The 21,680-nt window shown below is 43.9% G+C and overlaps 1 protein-coding gene across 1 annotated transcript in view; it reads left to right on the top strand.

Annotated features, from left to right (window-relative positions):
* Positions 1-1,033: 1,033 nt before the first annotated feature.
* Positions 1,034-21,680, top strand: part of ABL2 (ABL proto-oncogene 2, non-receptor tyrosine kinase) — a 45,779-nt gene continuing 25,132 nt past the window's right edge. The window contains exon 1 of the mRNA XM_039555826.1: positions 1,034-1,226. Within this exon, the coding sequence (XP_039411760.1) occupies positions 1,049-1,226 (178 nt within the window). The 5' untranslated portion in view covers positions 1,034-1,048. The remainder of the gene's footprint in view (positions 1,227-21,680) is intronic.

Below are 21,680 nucleotides of genomic sequence, written 5' to 3'. Positions count from 1 at the left end.
TGGGGGGAAGGGGCTGACCCTCACCTGGCTGCAACAACTTCCTTGTGCATGGCTTGGGACAAGCCCACGGCTGCTCCCTTCCACAGCTGGGCACACGGCCCTGGCTTCACCTTCGCACCTGCTCGGGTTTGTAGGAAAACCAGCCCGGCTGTAGCCTACAGGGAGAGTGTTGCTTGGACTGGGGCAGCCTTGAGGCCGTGGTCATGGCTTAACAGCGTTCACGAAGTATTTGGAGAACACTCTCAGGCATACAGTGGGGTTCTCAAGGCTGTCCTGTGCAGGGCCGAGAGATGGACTCGATGGGTCCCTTCCAAGTCAGGATACTCCGTGATTCTCCTGGGCTGCCACTCGTGGCCAAGATGGGAGGCCTCTCCTGGGGCGTGATCTGGTGAGTCACCCGGGTGGGCTCTTGCCCCTCAGCCCATGTCCGTGCGCATTGCCTCGTGTGCCCGTGCCCACTGCTGTGCCCGCGGGTGGCAGTGCCAGCAGGATGGTGCCAGACTCTTTTCTGTGGTGCCCAGAGACAGGAGGAGGAGCAATGGCCATAAACTAAAACACAAGAAATTCGACCTCAGCATGAGTAAGAACTTCTTTACGTTGAGGGTGGCAGAGCACTGGAACAGGCTACCCAGGGAAGCCGTGGAGTGTCCCTCTTTGGAGACATTCCAAACCCGCCTGTACGCGTTCCTGTCACCTGCTCGAGGTGATCCTCCCTCCCTTTGGGTGATCCACCCAAACAGCTCTGGGATTCGGCGTGCCCCGGCGGGGCGGCCGCCCGCCCTCCCTCTATCCCAGCCTCCTCCCTCGCTCCCTCCTTTCCTCCCTCGCTCCCTCCCCTCCCTGGGCGGACCGGAGGCGGCTGCGGGAGCCGCTCCGTCCCCCCTCCGCCGGCGCTCTGTGGTTTAAGATGGCGGCGGGGGCTGCGGGGGCGAGCCCGTGAGCCGCAGCCCGGAGCTCCGCGGGAGCCGCCGGGACCGGCCGCGGGAGGGCCGGGACGCGCCTGCCGGGCCGGCAGCGGCGGAGCGGCGGGATGTGAGCGCGGCCCGCCATGGGGCAGCAGGTGGGCCGCGTCGGGGAGCCGGGCGCGGGGCTCCAGCACCAGCCGCCGCCGCAGCAGCAGCAGCCGCGGGGGCTGCGGGGGAGCAGCGCGGCCAGGCCGGCGGGCCGCCGGCGGGAGGCGGCGGGGCGCTCCGCAGAGGGAGGATTCAATGTCTTCACCCAGCACGGTGAGTGGCCGGGGCGAGTGGAAAGGGGCGCGATCGGCCTTCCTCCCCTCCCTCTTTTGTTGTGGTGGGTTTACTGGGGGAGGGGAGGGGCAGACGGGAGGAGCGGGGCGGCCACGGCCCGGGGGATGCTCGCCCCGGCCGCCGCGTCCCGGGGGATGCTCGCCCTCGGAGGAGCTTTTCCCCCCCCGCCCGCTGGAGTTGGGGATCGGGACCGCCCGCCAGCCGCAGCTGGAGCGAGGTGGCACCGCCGGGGATCAGGACTTGCGGGGTTCGGTCGCTGTCACCGCGGCGATTCCGAGCTCTGGTTTTGTTTACAAAGGTAAAGGTAACATGTGCCTTGTCTGACTGCCGAGGCGTTTGTGACTTGCTGTTCTAAATCTGTGAGACTCTGTATAGCTGCTGACAGAGCAAACAATTTGGTTTTGAAGGGGGAATTAGAGCTGCCATCTGATTCTCAGATGAAGTTTTTGCCTGTCCACTTCTATTCTTATTGCTGTAAACCGATACCGGAAATGTTTCACGTACATGTTTCTATAACCTCTCTTAGAAGGACCCCCCACAACTTCAAATCTCCCTTTTGTAACTATGTTTCTTTTTTTTTTTGTTTTTGTACCTCTTCGTGCATTATGTTAAGATGTTGCCAAGTTTTGGAAGGTAAAATCAACTGAAACGTGTCTGCCTTGACAAGCATGTTGAAAGTAGATGTGCGGATGCATCTCAAATCCTAAAGACCAGAATCAGCTCTGGAGAGCTTGACTGGCTTGGCTTTAGGTGGAGAGAGAGATGACAGTGTTTGTAAAGCCAGGCTGCTTCTGACAATACACATTTTCTTTTGCTCAATAGAATGAGCTCAGGCAAAAAGATTAGGGAACGTGCAACCAGCAGTCTAAAAGCAAATATCACCTGCTGTGATGTGATGCTGACATGTAAGTATCTATCAAAATAAGAGCACAACACTAAATTTGGTTCTTAAAATTCTCAGCATTATCACAGCTTTTGAGTTCAGGGAGCGGTATCAGCTTTAAAACCAAAACAAAACTTGCTTGCTGAGTGCCTGACCCAAAATTAAAACTAAGAATTATTTTATTGCACCTTCACGTTTTGCTCTGTATTTTTGTATGTTAAAAGGCACTTTGGCTTAAACATTCCTATCATAGACTGCACATTCACAGTGTTAGGGAGATCTCAGAAGTTATGCACATACCCCACTTCTTTCAGTGGGGTGGGTCTAAGTCTTTAGTAGCAGAGCAAGAATGCTGTAGAGACTGCTACGTACACTCCTGCTAATGTCAAAATGTGTTTTCATGTTTTGGTACCAAGATGACGCTTTGGTTCCTGCTCTCACAAGGCAAGGACAGCAAGGACGTTTTTGGGAAGTGAAGTACGGCATGTGGGAATGTGTAGTGACTTCCCAACAACGCAGTTGACACTGACTCAAGTGCTTCTTTTCGTTATTGCTGCATGTTTTGGTAGTAATTTAGTTCAGCATCCTGAGCAAATCCTTCTAGCTCCTCCCCCCACCGTACTAAATTTCAGAGGTAGAAGGTAGGGAGAATTATTTACATGTAGTGGCAGGGAAATGGAGAGGAAAAGCTTTCTGAAGCATGCATGCAGACCAAGAAGACAAATTCTATGCCCTGCCAGCCTTTCTGCTCTGTCTTCCGTAGAACTAGAAACAAGAATGAGCCTGGAAGGCCAACTCACTGAATAAAACTGTTCAGTGCCACATAAAAAGAACATTGCTCTGGGATAAGAGCGATGGTATCTTTCAAAATAATTTCTCTACTGTTTATATTGCTTAGGTTATCTCTTTCAGTGGTAAGGTAATGGATGTAGCTTTACTTAGGGTCTTGTTTCTGTTATTTTCTTTGCAGACTGTAAAGGAGGGCGTGTCTTAAAAAACAAGATACAGCTTTTTATTGTTAGATTATGTAGAAAGGGCGGGACTTTTTGGCAACCCAGTTTTTGAGAGTTTCAGAGCAGGCTTCAAACTCCTCTTCCGTGTTGGTGAATGCCTCAGCTGTGTTAAATTGTTCCCCAATTCCCTTCACATTTTAGTAGGAATGAGTGAACAAGTCAGTATTAATAATCTGTAGCAAATGCTGGTAAAAGTTGGGTACCTTTTAAAATACTTGTCTTGGGCAAAAACTAAAATGTGTGTAGTGTTCCTGAATCTGGAATTCACTTCCTTTGTCAGAGAAACTGTTTCCTGTGATCCCGACTCTCCTTGTCCAAGGGAATTTTTTACCATCAACTTGTATTCTTATTTTTCATTTAATGACCTTACTCTCCTGTTTTACTTAGCCAGCAGCAAGCCAAGTTTTCTTTAAGTGAGTCATATGCTTCTGCTACTGAGATGCTCTGGTTGCTGGTGGTATTACTTGATCCAGATTCCTCTTTTCTAGTAATTTCTTTCTGAGCTCGACCTTCCATCCTGTTTCTGGGACATGTATTCACAGTGTATGAAAAGTGATGGCAAAAGCACAGGATTGTGGGTTAGCACTCTTGCACTAGTGGCTAAACCAGCCAGTCACAGGATGAGGCTGGATTATCTCCCTTCCTTGGCTTTCCTTGATGCAGTCATGGATGTGAAGAAGACAGCCTGTTGACTGTGTGAGAGCCTTGCAGGTATAAATCCCTACCTCGTGTTGGCAGCTTTCCTACCACATTTTGCCAGCAGCAAACCTTGCTGAGTACTCATGCCAAAGTTAATTTTGAGGGGTTGCTTCTTCTGTATTTTTTATGAAAAGAGTGGAAATAAACAATGTTTTTGGCCTCAGACCCATTTTGCTGCAGGATTTTGAAGAGCAGTTTGAGTCAAATCGATGAAGTGTAAAACCCTTTTCGCTAAGCTACCAGAAATCTGAGACAAACATTTTCACCCAGCTAACTTGAACCATAGATGTCCTTGAAAAATCCAGAGATTGAGTAGAGCCAGTTTGTCCCATGCTTTGTTTGCACAAAAACCAAGCTTCTGTGGCAGAAGCTCTACAGGAGAAGCACTACGTCAGGATGTACTTTTGGAACAAGCAAGGAATTTGAAGATGTTTTCTGTTTTATGGAAAGAACAAGGAGATCTGTATCGTGGGACCCCACTATTCCACCATGAGAGCAGACACCCAGACTGCTGGGGCTTTCAGCTCACTGTGGTATTGAGTTCTGTGAGCACTGCTGTGACGTTGAGCAGAGAAGGCTTAAGCAAGCTGATACACTGGTGTGATCCATTAGTTGTGGAGCAGAGTTCTCCAGGATGCAAAAAGATAATAGTGGAATTTGCAGTCTTCTGCAATTAGCCCTCCAAAACGCCCCGTTGTGAGCATCCCTGGCATGTAGTCAGTGACTTCTAAAAGCAGGCAGTGGATCATAAGCATGTTGGTTGCTGTTAGGGTAGTAGAAAGGACGAGTGTGAACACAAGGATTGTTCAAATGCTGGTGTTCCCACGTGTGCTCCATTGGAATTCGCCAGTACCGCAGGGACAACAACTTGACAGGCAAGAGCTGCAGTGAGCAGTAGTTACAGTCAAATTCTTACGGATCAGTGCAACCAGAAAACTCAAGAAGTACTTGGTGCCATTCCAGGATGAGCATTCCCTTCCGGAGGAGGAACAGGGGAGAGAAGAGGGAAGTGGGTTATCTCTTGATCCTTTCAGAGATTTGTTTGAGGAAAGGGGCACAAGCAACAACAACCAACAAGTTCCAAGTTGCACAAACTCTACTCGGCTCCTTGTATGACCTTTGAACAGAGGCACTTCTAATTTTCTTTCAGAAGAGCACTGATAACAGCCTACTGTATCAAGATACTCTTTGGAATGGTGTTAGCATGCTTTTCATCTCCAAAAAGACTTGCTGAGTGTTGTAGAGCACATACTGCAGGAAAATCAGATTATTTAAATCCTGGCTGGGAAGCCTTTGCAATACCTGTTTGCAATACTGCTACAGTTGCCTTGGTGATATATTTTGGGGTAGTGGAAGGCTCTGCCACACTTGAGCTTTTGATCCAGCAGGCGCAGGACATTTGTTCCCTGTTTTGTTTTCTAGAGGAGGAGTTTAGCAACCTTTTACTATGTGCATCAAGGTCAGGCAAGATAAGCCTATACTTTTAAAAATAAAATTATCATTAAAGCTCCCCTAAGGCAGTCAGAGTGCTATGACACATGATAAAAACATTCTAAAATAGGAAGAAGCATAAATAACACTGTCCCTTTGAAATTCAGTGAAACTGAAGGGCTGGATGCAGGAAAATGGAAAGAAGGAGAGAAAATAGGGTCAGTTTAACAACTGCACTTTGTGGCCTGTCTAAAATGTTCTTTATTTTTCATCCCAGTGAAATGCAGCAAGCTCGGGCCAGAGCTACTTGCCCACAGACTTTCCTGTCAGTAAATGCCCCATGCAGATGGAATATAATCACTGTATTCAGTGCGTGGCTTTTTGTACTGTAAATCAGAAATCTTGTGGGACCACAATGTATAAATAACTCTTAACTAATTATTGGGGGAATAAAGGATAGTTCAGCTGAGTGTCTAGAGGAACATCCCGTGTAGAACATGAATTTATAGGCGTGTTCTCTGTTGCATCCTTTTCCATCATACCTAAATTATTCCTGCAGATTCACTGCATTAAATACTGATTTTTATACCTTGTGTTTAGCTGGGATTTTTGCATAATGAATTTTGCAAATGAGAGGAGACTACCAGCTCGATGGAAGGGACAATATAATACTGACTACTGATCTAATTCTTTTCACATAGTCAGGGAACACAGTCTCAAGAAGGTAAGACTGAAATGAAGTTACTTCAAAAGGTTTTACTCAGAACTGACTTAAAAATCAAATTTCAAAGCCCAGACGTATCTCCAACTTCTCAGTTCTCCCCATGTAGCAGATGGTGTGGTACAAGTTGTTCTAGCAATATTTCACAAACTTGCTATTGCTTGCAAGTGCAATGTTTTGCGAAAAAAAATTGTGGGATTTTTTTTTGGAATTAAGGACATGGCCAAGTGAACAAATCATTGGGAAATGAACGTGGACACACAAGCAAATTATTACAAGTGGCTTAAACCGTCTTTTTTTAATCTAGCAGGATCAACATAATTAGAGTGGGGAGACCTGGACTATCTCCTGGAGATGCTCTAGCATCTTGGTTGGCTTCAGGAGTGTTTTATGGCTGGTACTGATTACGGATTCTGGGACAGTAAGCTTGAAATCATGTTTTCTCTGGCGTTCAGGAGGAGTGACCTGCTCGGTGACCCACTTCAGCATATATCATGTTTGTTTGTTCCTAAAGCAGGCCAGTCCTTGCTGAAGTCAAACTGTACTTTCTAGATCTTTGTTTTATGGCTAAAGCCAGACGATCGTTAGCATGATTTATTCTAGCTCATTTCTCTTAGTTGTCACAACTTAATGTTTCCAGGATACTTACTATCCATAAACTGCCTTCTAAGTACTGCTGACAGCTGACTAATTTACAGTCTTAAGAAACGATCAAAATCCAGCAAATACAAACCAAGAAACAGCAGTTCGTACTTACTCCAGTGCGGATGCACGTGGAAGTTGTTAAAAGTAATACAGTTGGGTTTTGCTTGGTGACTTGCAGAGCTCGGTTTCACCTGGTTATGTTTCAGAAAGCCAGGCCTGGATGACCACAGACCAAAGCCTCAGGTGCATTCTGTTTCCAGCCTGATCTCCCAAATCGCTGTTTGCCAAACCGTTAGCAGTGCTTTTAACAGCGTGTAATTACGAGTGAGGCAAGGCTTGTCATGCATATGGCCCCAGGACTGGCTTTGCAGGTGATTCTGCAGTGTAGGCAGAAAGTTTCCTTCTTAACAGCATTCAGAGCAGTATTTATCGGTAAAGAAATGTTTCTCGTAGTTGTTTGGGCTACTAGCAGCCTCTTTGCGTCCCCACAGCAGGAAGGAAAAGCTTGTGCTGCGGGGTAACAGCATTGACTTGCTGGGTCTGAGGTCATGGTTTTCTCACCGTTACTGCATCATCCTTCACATTTCCCTGGCTTTGTGGTTACGAAATACTTTATTTTAAAGGCTGATCTTGGTATTACCCATAGAGATTATTCTCTCTAGAATAAGCGACACTTACAAAACCATTGAGGCTTCCTGTTGGTAACGCTGTAAACCACAACAACAAAGCTTAGTTGTATTACCCGTATCTGCTTCGGAAGTTGCCTGTGCTTTGAGGGCTCTCTGTAGAGACATGTGCATCTCCCTGTATGATTGCTTGTCTGCAGCTGGGTATAAATGAACTTCTTAATAGGTGGCTTTCAGTACCAGCTAATTCAGCAGAGGAATTAAAAAAAAAAAAGCCCTAAAATAACTTCGCCTTTTTTGAGGGGCAGACAAAGATGTACAGAAATACTTCACTAAAAATTAAGTTAGTTTTATTTCAATCTTCTGGTGCTCTTTAGAGGTCAGTTAAACATACTTCTTTTAAGACTCACATTTTCAAGAAATTCCCTTCCTCTTCTTTGTCCTTAGGATCTTAATATTACTGAAATACTTCAATTAAAAATAACTACATGTATTAATAAAATTGGAGCTTCACTTAAATTAATTTGGAAGTTTTCTATGACAATAGTGATGTAAGAATTGGGACTACAATTATGTAAGAAAAGTAGCCGTTAAATGAAGGAACACTCATTTTTCTATAGGACAGCATGCCTCATCCTTTAATTTATAATGCTGCTGGGTTGGATTTTGGTCTCTTTCCTGGTTTGTTTGGTGTTTTCTTGTTTTTATCATTTACTGTTGAAGTGAAATGGAAGTAGCTTCTTGTTATAAGCTATATATGGCAAAAGCATAGGAACCATCTCCTGCTGCTTTGGGTCAAATTAGCAATTGAATTACAGGATAAGAGGATGAGAACATTCTGGATTTGTGACCCTGTACACTTCCCTGTCCACTTCTCCTTTGTTTCTTTTATGATAATCCCAACAACAAAGCATCAGGCATGTCTTGGCTATTCCTATTTGTTGTCATCTCAGCTAAGGTCAGCACCATGGCTAATTTGGCAGCAGGTATCAGCATGTTTCTGATTGAAAGAATTGTGTGAATAGTGGCTAAATTATATGAATATTATACATATTGTAGCATGTAGCATAGATCCTGAAGTGTTCCTGTTTTTCAGATTCTGTGTTCAATTAGACTCATATTTTTTCCAAAAGTTAGCTGCAGAGAGTAGTGTGCCTCAGTAAACACACCAAAACGTACAGGAATTGCAAAGTGAAGAGACATTCCCCCATCACAAATCTGTGTACGCTCCAACATGGCCTGGGGTAGGACCTTGTTTAAATATTGTCATTTCCAAGTAGATTGGTATTACCTCCCACATTAACCCTGAATATCAGGGGTCTAAAAGGTGTCTGTGGAGCACAGATCTGTTTTCTAAGACAAAACCCCAAAATATTTGTATGTTCTAATTTCATAGCCCCTGCATTGTGAAGGTAGCCCTTCAAACCCAAGCTGGAGTGTAAATTGATACAATGAGGCCTTCCTTAGCTTGCAGGGTCAGCTCAGTTTGTCGAGATTATTTCCAAGCCTTTGCTGCTCAGGGTTGGTTTTGCTAACCAGCAGTGTCACAGAGTTAACAAGACTGTTCAGTTCTGCTGCTGCTATTCAAAACCCCGTGGGAGGCTGCAGGGCTGATGAGAATATCAATTTTGTGTTGCTGCTTAGGAAAGCCAAGAGCAGAAGTAGAGACAAGGTACAGCTACACTGGTATTTCTGAAAATTGCTTAATAATAGGAGGAAGCTGGAAAGATTATTTAGATTACCCTTGAAGGGTTTTAAAAAGAAGAAATTTTAAAGTGTTGTTTCCCACCCAGCAATCTGTCAAAACTGGCCAATTAATGAAAGTATAGTGACTGTTTAGCAGTAAAAAAGCCTGTTTATGCAAATCCTTTAAAAACTGATACAAATTGGGTCATCTAGGAAGAAGGAAATGGACTCTAAGAAATCTGAATAACCTTGAAGATGTTCTGAATAGTGACATAGCTTCCTTCCTCCATTAGGTCACTGGGTGCAGCAGAACTCAAGGTTATAACAGGCCTGAGCTGGTTTGCATAAACATAGACTTAATGCTTGTGTTTAATGCAGTTTTTTCTTAAAAGACAGGTTTGAATTGTAAGGCTTTTTCTGTGTTCACCATTCCCTTCAGCACAAGTGAAAAAAAAACCAGCATCCATTGTCTGAGAGCTGATTTGTGGTTCATTTTCTCTTGTAAATTAAGTTTTTTCACCTATAAACTGACAAAAAAATTCAGTCTAATAGGTGGCAGCTCTCAGGCTCAGTTCCTAGATACTAAAGTTAAAATAGCAAGTTTTTAAAACTTGAACTGTAAATTGCTGAGTGTCCTGTGTGTGCTCTTTGGAATACTGTTGATTTTAATAAGTGGGGTTTTGGTAAAGTTGCTCTCACAGTGGCAACCTGATCAAGGCATAAAGGCTGGGGCAGAGGTGAGACCTTGAACAGGTGCTCTGAAAGTGATTTCTTTGATCATTTTGTGATGGTATCACTCAATTTTGGTTTGTTTTCAAGCCTGCTTTTCACTGACTTGGATGGCCATCGAGTATGCCTGATGAGCTTTATCATTTGTGGCAGTAACATATCTAAATAGTGAGAGCCACCTCTCTGCAGGCCCCAGAGGATTCCTGTGCTCTCTCCTGCCTCGGAAGATGAGGGGGGTTTGGGGAGGTTTTGTTATCTCTTTCTGAGGCAGGGAGATGCCTAAGCTTGGGGAGGGATGAACAGAGCTCATGTAATCAATACCAGTGTGAAACCTGTGCTCTGGCCTAATTACTCAGTGAAGCACAGTGAAATACTCTTTCACTAGTCATCAATTGTATGCTCATTGTTTGGGGTTATGTTTGTTGGGTTTACATAATTTTGATTTATGTTGGGTTTTTTGGTTTGTTTTTATTTTTAATCCCAAGAACAAACAGAGAAAGCAGAGGTACTTTATGAGATTAAAAAGGCTTTATCTACAGAAGATCCTTAGAATAAATAGGAAAATGGTAGTGTTTTGTAGTGCTGGTGTTTCAAGTTATATTTAGTCTTTTTTAAAAATTCAAGATCTTAAAAAACCCTGTGGATATAAGGTTTGTAACATAGATGTGGGGAAGGAGCTGATTTTTCATGTTAGAAGAAACTAGGATTTTTTTTTTTTTACTAATCTAATAAATTGGATTCTGATATCAAACTACAGAAGAACATCAAGCCCATTTTTCATATTTTTTTTTCTTACAGAGGTGCATTACATGCCTTGGGATTGATTTGCAAACTCAGTATGTGCACAGATGATGACTGGAGTGGCCTGGTCTGCCATAGCTATCCTGTGAGACAGAAATCTAGCAGGTTTAACCCTTGTTACATCCATTTAGTTAGAGAATGTTCTCACTTCTAGGTCATCACAAATAAATAGATTTGAATTCTTTAGGGGTAAAATATATGTAAAGAAGGCATTGTCCTCTAAATCAGACTCACTGTGTAGAAATTCTTGCATTCAGTTAAAAATACAGATGTGCTTTGAAAGGGTGAAATAGGCCACAGGGCTTACATCTGTCAAAGCTGAGGTGGTCTGTAGTCTCGTGCAGAAATTCGAATTCTTATTTTGGTGTGACTATGTCTGTATAGCTTCCGTCTACCTTATTGTCAAAGGGTTAAGCTAAATTTGAACAAGACTCTAGGTAGGTGTCTTTCCATCCACACACAAGCTTGCACCGTGACAGCAGAGGTGCAGTGACTTTTCTGTGTGCCATGTAAGCATTTCTGCTAAATAAAACACCTTTTTCTCATCGAGTGGTTGGTGGCAAAGCCTAGAACTGCTCCTAGGTGCAGCCTGGCTCTGGAATAATGCCCAGCTGGGCTCCCAGTGCCTGCTCCACCCCAGGTGGGGACTCAGCCCTGCGCTTACACTCCCTGTGGGGCTGTGGCACGTGGAATGCTCAAGGCAACATAATAACTGCAGGCTGTGGGGGCTCAGGTGCTGGCCGTGTCCCACCTGAGGGAATGGTGTCCCCAGGTGCTGGCTGTGTCCCACCTGAGGGAATGGTGTCCTCAGGTGCTGGTCTGACTGTGTCCCACCTGAGGGAATGGTGTCCCCAGGTACTGGTCTGGCCGTGTCCCACCTGAGGGAATGGTGTCCCCAGGTGCTGGCAGTGTCCCACCTGAGGGAATGGTGTCCCCAGGTGCTGGTCTGACTGTGTCCCACCTGAGGGAATGGTGTCCCCAGGTGCTGGTCATTGGGCTGCTTTCTGCTGTGCATCAGCTGCTTCTCAGCTGCGCTGAGGCTGTGCGTGCCACGAGGGCTTTGTTCCTGAGCAGGGGCAGCCCTTGGCCATGAGGAGCCTCTCTCGGCTGCCTTTCCGCTTCGTGCAGCTGCCGCTCTCCGCACAAAGCCCACCTTGTTCTGCTGGGGAGGCCAGCGGGCTCCGCACCCTGCGTGCCCAGCTGGAGAGGGCACCGGTGCTGCCGTGCCTCCGGAGCCTGGGCACTCACGGCCTTCAGCTCATACTTGTAAATAATTTTCAGCTAACAAGGTAAAAGGATCGATTGCAGCTGCTCATGCCGAACACTTGTTTCCAGCCTGCCGCGAGAGGGTGCTCCAATGCCTTCATTTATCCATTGCTAAAAGGTTTTTCCGCTGGGAAAAGTGCCGTGTGTTATTTAACGTTACTGTGTTACAGGGCAGTGTTTTAAGTAAGTGTTGGGTTATGAAAGCAGGCAGGAACTACACAGCAAAAGGCAGATGTGGCTGTATTAAGATGTAACAATAGATGTTTATTTTGCTTTTGCCATTAAGAGCTGGACTGCTTCCCTTTTAGTTGTTTTGTTTCTGTTGGGCTTTATCCTAGTTAACTTCATCTGCCAGCAAGGGAAGTTTCCCAACTTGTTTATGTGCAAGTACGCAGACAGCCTTCGTGCATGGAAGGACATTAAATCTGATACTTTTGCTAGGTAATCTGAGCACTCAAATTAAGAGTCACTTCTCATTGCTTCTGTGCACTCCTCATCTGTAAAATTGCAATAATGCTTGCTTGGTTTATGGAGCTATTTAGATTTGATTTTGGCATAAACAAACACAGGAAAGCTGTCTGCAGGCTAAATTAAATGTTCAGTCATACACTCTTGTCTCATCCTGTAGGCTTTGGAGAAATGTGTTTGTTGTGGCTCTAGCCTGTATTGCAAAACACTTGTGGCATGGTAATAGGTCCAAGGGAAGGGTAATGTTTGTGTTAATTGTTGGACTTGAAAAGGAAGCTCAAAGCACTGCTCTTTGCTCAATGTTATCTCTCAAAAATCCATAAAGAGACTGAAGCTACGGTGAATTAACAACAGAGAGAGAACTGTAGAGTAGTGTCTTTGGCTGTTTAGCAGTAGAGCAATACAAAGGGAATTGCAGTAAGCATTCATGCACTTGGGCTGTTGTCTGGGAGACAGGATCTCTGCAGAGAGATCCCAAACCTGGTGTTAAGGGCATGTAATTACCAAAAAATAAGATCACCTGACACTCACACAGTGGAGTTAGCCATTGACTGCTGAGCCGTGGGGTAATTGTTACACTAAATTGGGCTGCATTTGTATTTTTCTAAAAGTCACTTATCTTTCCCTTATATACAAGCCAGTGAAAGGCCATGTTGAAAGAAACACATTAATCAGTCCTAAAACAGACTCCTAGAAAGGAGATACGAAAACCTGTTTAAAATACAACCAAGGCAGACTTCCTGTCTTGCCTGCTGTCATGCCAAAGCAAAGGGCATGGTGTCTGGTGTGCTGTAGACGTCCTTTTATTCTCCCACAAACTTTCCTGACTTGCTACAGAGTTGAGATCGTAGGTCTCGGCATCTGGTTTGTTACATCCCCCCATCTGTTTCTCCTCTCACAGAAAAACACTCTTCATCACAAGGCTACCCCCTGAGCTGCAGGGAGGTGGGCTTGTGATTTTTGAAACCTAATAAAAGTTGTTACACAAACATCATCTCTCTCTGTTTGTTACTAGAGAAGCAGGCTTTAGTACATAGAATTAACTGTTATGGCACTCCAAAGTGAAGGTTGCAACTCCAAGGATTGCTCAGGTGCTTTTAGAAATTAGATAATGGTCCTGTGTGTTGGGAACAATTGTCATTCCGTGGACAATACTGGGTGAAATGAGGGTGTCTGAGGCTTAAGGGGAAACAGAATTGAATGTCAAGGAGTTGGTGCTGGTGACTAAGCAGGAAGAACAATTTCCTTTCCTCAGCTCATTTAGCATTCTCACTCAGCTGGTGTCTTATTTGGAGCCATATCTGTTCGGAAAATGAGACAGGTAATGCACAATGTCTTTCCCGCTGACTGTTTGCTCTTAGTTTGTTCCCAAATTCTTTGCCTTTGCTGACAAAGGATGCCAGCTCTAGAACCAGGAATACAGACATGCAGGAATTGGGGAAAACAGGAACCATCTCACATATATATTTTTATATATATATATAGGCATGAGTAAAAATCCCTGCAGTTAGGAAAACTACTATTTTCCATGGTAGTTAGCTATTTAATCTGATTTTTTTTCTGCACTGGCAGAGTAATAAGTTTATAAAAGGAAGACTGTTTTGTCATACAAATAAGTGAGGCATGAGCACACAAGAGGGTTTATGCTACAGGACTCTAGCAGAGCTGTGGATGAAGCACCCTGTCCACAGGCCCATGCTCTCTTTTCCAAGTTGGACTGTAGAGACTTTCTAGTATGCTTTGCCCTATGAGAGGTGGTTTTTGCCTTTTTTGATGCTTGAACTCAAAGCTGTTTATTTTAATCCTACTTCATTAGCGTAAGAGTAGGAGTTTTTATTCAGAGAACATCAGTAGTTGGGACAGTAGCTGTTTTCAGAGTCTTGTATGACTTTGATTGAAAGTGTCATTTATTAGATGCTGTGAGAGTTTTGTAATGAAAGCTCTGAGTATTGCGCTTTAGGCAGGATCACTGATCAACACCAGTTTGAGTCCTGTTCTGCCCTAGCTTCCAAATATTTAGGAAATGACTTTTGCTTTTCTTTAGACCTTCTTCATAGCACGAGTTTATCCTACTACTCTGTAGGGCTGTCAAATGAATAAAATACCAAAACTGCAAGACACTCGATACATCAAGTACTACAAAAATATCCTGTGTAGTATCAAGTCATAATATTAGCATGCCCTGACTGAGAATGTTGTGTAGGCTGTGAAATTAATGTGTCTGAGAATAGGCATTTACTGCTGGGTAGAGCATGGTTAGCAGCAGTGAGGGGAGTCACCCACAAGGCAGGTACGTCCTCAGCAGAAGTCTGGGATTTGATACGTCCTCTTGCTCTTCCATCCTTTAATTGCTAATAAAAATTGTGGATCTCACTGTTTAGTTACCTGAGCAGGGGAGATGGTTACCTACTAGAGGGCTTAGAAATAAATCTTACTAGAATTCATATCCTCAGTGGAAAAACATCATTGCCTCTTGTCACAGATCTGGAAAGCAATGATCCAGATTTAGGAAGACCTCACAGTTTGGGATGAAATACTCATGCTGCTGTTTCCTGACTGCCTCTTGACGAAAAGAACAGGCACATCACCGGGTGGCATGTGTGCCATCTCAGCTTTGTATGGTAGCTCTCATGCAACTTCGAATCTGAAAAAAATGTGTCTGCACACCTCATTCCAAAGAGGCAGGCCGAGTCCTTGGAGCGTGCCTCCAGAGACAGCTGCACAGTCAGCACGTGTGTCTGCCAGGGTCTGTGATCCCCACCCCAGAGCTCCAGACAAAAGCAGGAGATGAATCTCAACAGCTGCAGAGGGTTCCGTTTATGAATCTTAACTAGGGTTAGGAGTTGTTGGAGGTGTTTCTTGTCATAATTCTCTAGTGGTGGTTGTAAGGGCTCCATATCCCAGCTCAGGTTCGCAGGGTAATGCTAATGTCTTTATAGGGGAGGAGTTCTGGTGGTCTGAGCCTGTGTGAGTGCCACATCCCACATCCCTCTAAAAATAAGTAATGCTTATATGGACCATAGTGTTTTTCTGTGCCCTACCAGGGTGCTTAGTTCTCCTTCCTCTTTTCCCCTGCCCAAGTTACACATGTTTTTGCACACGCTGATTTTTCCAGTTGTATTTTTTCTTTGAGAGGAGGGTACCACCCTTACATAATATACTGCTCTTACAACATTGGCAAAGCTCCCACTAAAACTGGTTTGAGACCTCCACACCCCGACCTGATTATTTTTCCTCGCCAGTTTAAAGGAACAACCTGTATTTTATGTATTTGTCTTAGATTACAGCAGCCACCTTCACGCACTAAAAACAAAGCCAAGACTGTCGGTGTCCCTGTTATTCTATTTTACCTGTTGTTATGTAGGATGCCCTACCCTTGTTTTTGAAACAGAATCATTAGACTCCATATATTTTGAGTCATTTAGTTTCAGCCCTGCTTCTGCAGCACATATCTCGTGTCTAAAGTGATTTCCCCTCAACGAGGCCAACAGTAGCAATACCAGTGGCATGAAGTCTGTTATAAATAATCTGCCTGCAGTATTCACAATACATAATTTCCAAAAGATTCACCAGGAGTTTTCAAAGTAAGAATAGTAGCTTTTGGGTTTTGTTGGGTTTTGTTGGGGTTGTTTTTTTTTTTTTTTTTTTTTTGGTTTTTTTTTTGTTTTCCCTGTGTTGGGGGACAGTTATAAGTTGATCTAGGAAATACCTGATCTTGAAGTAAGCTTTTAGAGGATATAGCCCACTTGTATCCTGGTCATGTGAATGGCAATGCAATAAGGCTGAAGGGATGGAAATTTGTCAAAAGAGGCCCAAAGAGTCTAGTTCTGCCAGTGAATCTCTTAGTCTGTTTTTTTAGTAACTAGGAATGAAGTTCTTACCCTGGTAATCTTTCACTGCATTTTCATTAGACCCAGTTCAGATGTAGAAGTTTTACTGAACAGTCATGTTTGATGTTGTCGGGAAGAGGACAGGCCATCCCAGATTAGTCAGTGCTTCTGAGGGCTGATTCCACTTGCTGTGTTTGATCACAACAATCTGATGTTTGCCATTACTCAGTCTCTGGCGTCAGAACCCGAGGTGTGACCCTGCATGTTTAATTTACTGATCTTTTTAATGGAAAAAAAAAAAAAATTAAAATTTTGTTCTATGCAGGTCCCTGCTGGATGTTCTCCAGGCTCTCATTTTTTGCATATCAGTCATTGATTTGGGTGCTGTTCAGAGGTTTTCCCTTTTTGGGGCACTATTCATGATGAAGGCATGACCTTAAGGGGTGTTGGTCCCACAACCTCTGCTGATGCATCATGCTGGAACTTCAGCATCCTTGCAGGAGGAACTTAGTGTGCTGGGTGCTTCCAGATTTCAGCTCTTGGGTCAGTTTTTCGGGGACTGACCGTACAGGCTTTTAAAAAATTTAACATGGTTATGCATGTGCGGTTTATTTTGGACTTAAAGAGACTTGGGTCTCAAAGCTATAACATGTCCATATTTCCTTGTGTCGCTGTTTTGACAGTTTTGGCACTTGCTCAGTTCTATAACCTATCCAGGAGGTTGTTACTTCTAAGCAGCAGCTCTGGTATATTGACTTTTAAGTGCTTAAAGTAGCTTGAAAGTAGTGAGGAGACTGTTTCTGGCAGTGATTCGGATGAGCAGGAAACATGTCATTAATTCTAAAGACCCTTCAAATAACTTTCATATATTAATTAGCTCCTGATTCTGTTAAGTCTTTCTAAGCTGAAAACCCATTTGAAACCTCAAGCAGAGCAGCTTTCAGTCAGGAGTTAATGGGATCTGCCTCTGGATGCTCCATGGCTTGCCAAGGAGCAGCTCTTGGGCTGAGGTGTAGTTTGCCTCAAGGGTACTTTTTCCAAAGAAATTTGCAGGTTAACTAACACGTCACAGCAGGATGGAATTCCAAAAGAGAAATGCCCTGAAAGGCAGGTTTAGTTTAGCTTCTCCAGAAGCTGGCAGCAACTGACTGTCTTGTAATAGTGCTAAATAAGAGGTGTCCATAAGGATGGGACAGAGGAGCCCGTGGCTGGAAACAGGATCTACATGGGATGGTAAGTGTTCTGCTTTCTAACTTCTCTACTGAGGAGAACTATGGTCATTTAAATGTCTTCAAAATACAGGATTGCCATAGGTGACTGCTGTTAATAGTAGAAATGCAACTGAAAGATCTCCCAAGTTGCCAAAAGCTCTGGAGTGCCTTTAATTTCCAGTACCTGGACAAAAGACAGAAGACAGGATCCCTTTGCTGCAAGAGGCTAAGTCAGAGCTGAGTACAAGATCACCACGAGTTTTGGTTGCTTGGGTAGCTGGAGTAGGTTTGTACTCTGAGGGGCTCAAGAGAGAGTGTTTTGAGAGGAGCATATGGAGGACTGCCTGTTGTCTTGGGATTTCCAACTCCAAGACAGCACCTGGTGTGCTGCTACAGCCCAGTAGTGAGCCCTGATCCCAAAGGAAGCACTTTGTGTGGCTGGTTCCTGCAGGGATACAATACAGCCCTGTGTAATCCAAGCAGTCAGCTGTCTGACAGCCAGTATAGGCCAGCAACAACTGGGAATGTTTTTCTGTGGAGTGGGAGGAAGAAGGAATGAGGTGGAACTCTGTCAAATTAGAAAAAATGAAGTATCTTAATTGAACAAGAGAAAGGGACCTTTCTTGCCCTTTCAGACCAGAAGATGTGGGGATGCTGCAAGCTGGCACAGCCAGACTTGGGTCCCAATTTCAGCTCAAAATTCACATTTCATAAAACAGCACTCCTAGATGAAGCAGTCTTACACAGCTCCCTGGAGCCAGCTGTATGGCACAACTGGCAAAAGTCTTGCCATGAAACAGAATGTAGCAATGTCCTTTTGTCAGAGACCTTACTGGCACTGTGGAAAAGCATCTTGCTGTCCCCAGCAAAATCCACACAAACTGATGTTGGGGTTGCATGCAATTTAGGAACTAACCAGTGCTTTCCAGAGCAAGAGGAAACGAACTGCTGAGTGAGCCGCAATGTTACACCTCCCACTGGGAATTTCCAGCCCTTTCCCTCTTCCTTCCTCCCTCAGAATATATATATATAGTAAATACACTAAATTAAGCACTGGGGGAGGTGGCACCCAAAGGCAGAAGCTGTAGCAGAGGCTGAGTGGCCCTAGTTAAAAGCAGCTGACAATACCCTGACCAATCCTCTGAGCATCCCAGTCATGCCACCCGTACTCGCAGCAGGGAGATGTCTCAGACAGCTATGCTGGTATTGAGTGGGAGGAAGGCTCCTTAAATAGCTACCAGTGGGTCCTATTCCCTGAGTGTGTCAACACTGAGTTGTTGTTTTATTCTCTGAACAGGAAAAATTAGTCAAGTAATTGTGTGGCAAGCAAGTGACAGAAATGAAATAATGTTTTTTGCTTTTTCTAGTTGCTGCATCTGTTTTAGCACACAGCAGATACTTCCCTTGCCATTTTGCATTTCTATTCAAAAACCTCCAAGCAGCAGATGAAAACCAGAACAAAAGAGGAATCGATTTGGCTAAAATCAGGGGAGTAGCATTCTACTGAACTTCATCACTGACTACTCCAAAAGAATACTTACTGAGGTTTTGTGTTTGGAGAACCTTCATTTTGAGGGGGTTAAGGCAGCACTGGTCCCTTCCCCATCACTGTTAATCTTTGCATGTGGTTAAATTACAGTTCATAATCCAGTCTTGAAAAGCCTTGCTCTTAATATACCTTACACTGTCTGCCTCTTCTTATTCCAGGTGAATAGCAGGTGTTGTGGTGCCAAATCAATAAAATAAGATTTCATTTAGTTAGCATTGCCTCACAGCCCTTTATGATCCTAGATAAATCCAAACAACTGTTTTCCTCTTTCATATTTCTCCAGCACAAGGAGGGGATGTTGGCAGTGGTATGGAAAAACAAACCATTAATATTCAGGTTAGCATTGTATATTGGCAACAGATCTCAGCTCTTTTGGGGATTTGTCTTTTGACAAGTAGTTAGATAAATCTGAAATTGTAACTACCTCCCTTATGATGTATGTTTGTCTATAGACCAGATTCTGTCCTTGCTAGTCAGATCTTTCTAGCCAAATTGAAGGTTAGTCTAAGCATTTTCCATGCGATTTCTGCTTTTTGAAATGGCAATCATGAACCCAGGCAAAAGATGTGGCCTAATGTTTCTGGGGAATTAAGTCACTCATTTCCACACTGCTGTACTTTGTTTGCTTTTCTTTACTGCTCTGAAAACAAATTAGTAGAAAAAACATCATCTGCAGGATGTTTTTGCTCTGTTGGCATCCAGGCAAAGTCAAGTTTTCCTTCTCCTGGGTTATTTCTCCCTAGAGCAAATTCTGCTTTCTTTGACCAGTCTTCTAGTTCAGCAGTCTTCTAGTTTCCTTTGCAAGGTAATTTTTGTCTTTAAGTGCTCCTCACCTTAGGACAGCAATATCTGCTGATTTAACCAGACCATACACAACTAACCACTGGTTGTAGTATGTAACTTGTTAGAAGACCTCAATTATTTTTAGTGAATAGGGTCTAGAAATGAAGCAACTCTCAAGCAGGAGTAAAGTTATTTACTCAGCTTTCTAACTTCCCTTCAATTAAACTGTTTGTTTGGTTTTTTTTTTTAATTAAAAGCAGCTATGACAAATGATGTGAACAAGAAAGCAACTGGCAAGTGGTAAACTTGCTTGCAGGTTGAAGAAGCAGTGCAGGATTCAATGTGAACATGTAGAAGGTGGGACACAGAGGAAAATGGTTCTGCCTTTGCATGTCAGATGTTAAGTTCTGGGCTGCCCCCTGTAACAGTAGGAATCAATCTCTGAGCTGTAGTAAGATACATCATGACAACATTTATAGTTACAGTCCAAAAACCAGAGCATTAGGAATAAAAAAATCTGTAGTTCTGCCGCTGTACAAAGCTGTGGTTTGAATCCTGCATGTAATTCTGATCTGCTTGTGGGAAGGGGTGTGTGGTAGAGCTGGAAAAACCCAAAGGAGGAATGTTTAAAGGTGCCCAAAGGCAACAACATCAGACCTGAGAGAAACTCTTCAGCTTGGAGGAGAGGTGGCTGAGGTAGAATGAGATAAGGGCTGATAAAAATCACAAGTAGCAGAGAAAGCACCTACAGGTACTGATCATTTGGGATTTGCCCTGTAGAGACTGAGGACCATCAAGTGAAACTAGGAGGTGTCCTGTCCAGAACCAGCCAGAGCCCGCTCTTTGTTCTGCAAGGTGCTATGAGCTCTTGGTGCCGTGGCAGCAGGATTTTGTTCATGTCTGAGGTTAGTTTGCAATACGTCGGACAGCAACTGGACAAAATAAGGCCTGTCAGGAAGTTTAACTGCAACAACACGAGCTCTGGCTCAGAAACACCTCAAGCTACAATATGTTGGAGGCTTGGACAGTATTCTGGAATAATATGATGACCCTTTCCCCAGGCAGGATGCTGGGCTGTAAGTGACCCAGGACGGTTGTTGTGTGCCTGAAGAATCCCAGTTGTCAGTTGGCTGACTTGCTTTTGACATTCTTAAGTGTTCTGCTAAATCCAAGGGGCAGGACTTGTTTTTCCTATCATACATCCTTTAAATATTCTATAGTTTTGATGTTAATGATCAAAAAGTACTGTACTTCTAAAAGATAATCCCCAACTTTGCTGTAGATGTAAAGCATCTTTAGCAGCAGACAGATGAAATGCATGTTTGTATCTTAGCTGCATAAAATTCCATCAAGTTTAATACATTGGCTAGTCTTACCTCTCTTCAAGTAATTTAAAAAAAATATGGTTTCTTCTATTATTCTGTCTTAAAATATCTGATCTACTGAATAATATCCATTACAAACCTACTAAATTATATAAACATTTTCAATCCAGCTCAACTTATTCACAATTTGTCCATTCGCTTGCCATTATATTTCTTTGTAACAAAACTGATTTTATTTCTACATCAGCAAGTCAAACAGTGACCCTTTTGTAGCTTTAAGTACTTTTAGGAGTATTGAACATGCTCGGTTTTAAAGTAGCTTCTTTTCCTTCAAAGCTGTATTAATTCTGCCATAACCCAGAAAGGATTTTCCAGAGACATTATTTCAGCGAATACATTCTTGACTTAATACTGAATTCAGACACGCGAGGGCTAAACACTGCAGTTAGATTTGGAAAAGCAAATGTGGTGACATAGCCTGAAAATGCTCCCTCTGGAGAGGCTGGGGCTCGAGTTACCCTGCTCCTGGGCAGCTGTTGGCCGGCGCTGGTGAATGGAGCCCCTTGTCTGCTCACTGGAGCCAATGACAAGGGGCTGCCTTTCGCCAACAGGAAGTGGCTCCGCAGCCGGAGCTAAGTTTAGTGCCATGGATTCGTTCCTCTGACTTCACGTTCCCGCTGCCCCCCAAAGGGAATCAGCCCAGAGGGCTGAGAAGGCATAAGACAACTAAACAGGGCTCAGCTGGATGGCAGGGGCTTTCCACGTTA

This window comes from Corvus cornix, chromosome 8 (genome assembly GCF_000738735.6).
Source record: "Corvus cornix cornix isolate S_Up_H32 chromosome 8, ASM73873v5, whole genome shotgun sequence".
NCBI classification, from domain to species: Eukaryota; Metazoa; Chordata; class Aves; order Passeriformes; family Corvidae; genus Corvus; species Corvus cornix.
Note: the sequence above shows the minus strand (reverse complement) of the source record. Positions and strands in the feature narration are given on the sequence as shown.